General features: G+C 41.1%; 1 protein-coding gene across 1 annotated transcript; it reads right to left on the reverse strand.

The window, feature by feature from the left end:
* Positions 1 to 588, reverse strand: LOC109782461 (uncharacterized). Its single transcript, XM_020341081.1, has one exon. The coding sequence runs from the start codon at positions 586 to 588 to the stop codon at positions 1 to 3; it is 588 nt and encodes a 195-aa protein (XP_020196670.1).
* Positions 589 to 2,061: the final 1,473 nt, after the last annotated feature.

The raw sequence follows: 2,061 nt of genomic DNA on the forward strand, positions 1-2,061 counted from the left end.
TTAATGCCAATATTTGCCATCAAAAAGTGGCAAATTAAGCCCCTTCTCGTGCCCCTTCCTGTTGTGATCAGCTCTACCACAAGTTGAGCAGTGCATTGTAACACCTTTCTTGTTCAAAACCCTTACACCATTCTTCATCTTCTCCTCAGGAGTCTTCTTCCTGTTTTTCTTGGGTCTTCCCAACTGTTTTGTAAACACAGGTGGATACACCTTATAAGCATTCTGTACCTCCCACACATTTGGGTCTGCTAGAGGGACAAGAGTGTATCCATATGCTTTCAGATATGTCCTGACAGTGTAGCACTCATGTACCAATGTCTCTGGGTCAATCCTCTCCTCCCTGCAACAAGCTATAGAATGCCCACATGGTACTCCAGACAACTGCCATCTCCTGCAATCACATGTGTACAAACCAAGATCAACTGTGTAGCTATTGTTACTTGACTGAACTCTGAACATCTGTTGGCTAGCTTCAGATACATGGCAGTTAGCAGCAAATTCAGTGTTCTTGTCCAATTTCTTCTTGATCTTTGGGCATATTCTCTGCCCTGCCCACTTTTCTATAGCTTCTCTTTGCTTACTCACCATCCTGTGCATTATCTTGTAAAAAATGTACTCAAGCACGCTTAGCACTAGCATTTCTCTACCATCAAGGATATAACTGTTAAAAACTTCAGAGTTATTGTTCAGGAGGATGTCACATTTTGGAAATTCACTGAAGAATGCTTTGCACCAAGTTTTTCACTCAAGTCTTTCAGTCCAGTGGAAAGCAGCTGAGCTGTGACCATCCATTTTTTCACAGTTCTCTCTCCACTTCAACTTGTTTGGTGATCTGGCAATGGCCCACAAGTCTTGCTTCAGTACCTCTCCTTTGTGCTTCTCATTGAAATTTTGGTAAATATGCCTCACACAAAACATGTGCTCTGCATCTGGCCAAACTTTGTGGACAGCATTTATCAGACCTTTCTGCTTGTCACTCATAAGTGTGAAAGGAGCACTGTTGGTGATGTTCAGATCATCTTTCAAAGTTGTGAGAAACCACTCCCAAGAACTTGTGCATTCTACTTCCACCCAGCCCATAGCAATGGGGTAAATACAGTCATTAGGATCAATGCCAATTGCACTAAGCAGCACACCTTTAAACCTAGTTTTCATATGACAACCATCTATGAAGATAATTGGCCTGCAGCCCTTAAGCCACCCTCTCTTACAGGCATCATATGACCAATACAGTGTTTTCAAACATTTTCTGCCCATTGGAAATTTTGTATTTCTGACCAATCCAGTTGTCAGCAAAAAAGTTGAGCCAGGGTTCTTCTGTCTTAATTCATGTCCATAATCCCAAAGTCTACTGAATTGCTCTTCTTCATCACCATGGATCTCCTTCAGTGCTGCTGTCCTAGCCCTAGCTAGCTTCCATCTATTAGGGGTGCAATTAAACTCCTTTGTTATTTTTCTTGAAAATGTTCCAAGTGACATCTTCTAGTCATCTCTGAACTCATCTATGAAATAGTTGCAAAGGAATTTTGCTGTCATGTCCTTCAACCTCCACTTCTTCTGACACATATGATCTCCATAGTAGGCCTTGATGACAAATCCTCCTGTCCTGTTGTCATTGCCAGCCTTAAGCAGCCATGGGCAATCACTCTGACAAATTGCATGAAATCTGATCTTGTCATTTTCAACTTTTTGATTTGCACTCTGTTCCTTATTGAATATGCAGTAATAGCTTTCCTCAGCTCAACCACATCAACAAAGACCATCCCTACTTTAAATACAGGGTTTTTGATGTCCACCTTGGAATTTAAAGCTTTGAACTTGTACATCAGTTGCTCTTCTTCTTCTTCTCTTGACAGATTCAAATCTTCATCATCAAGTTCATACTCAGGTTCCACCTCTTCCTCCTCTTGCTCAGCTTCTTCATCAACATCAAAGTCAATGTTCTCTTCATAAAGATCATCATCTCCATCATCTATGTCATAATCACTGTCACTGAAATCTGAATCTGAAAGCACCACATCTTCTGCAACATCAGTTAGCAAGTGATCTTCTTCAGCAAAA

Source organism: Aegilops tauschii, chromosome 2 (genome assembly GCF_002575655.3).
Source record: "Aegilops tauschii subsp. strangulata cultivar AL8/78 chromosome 2, Aet v6.0, whole genome shotgun sequence".
NCBI lineage: Eukaryota > Viridiplantae > Streptophyta > Magnoliopsida > Poales > Poaceae > Aegilops > Aegilops tauschii.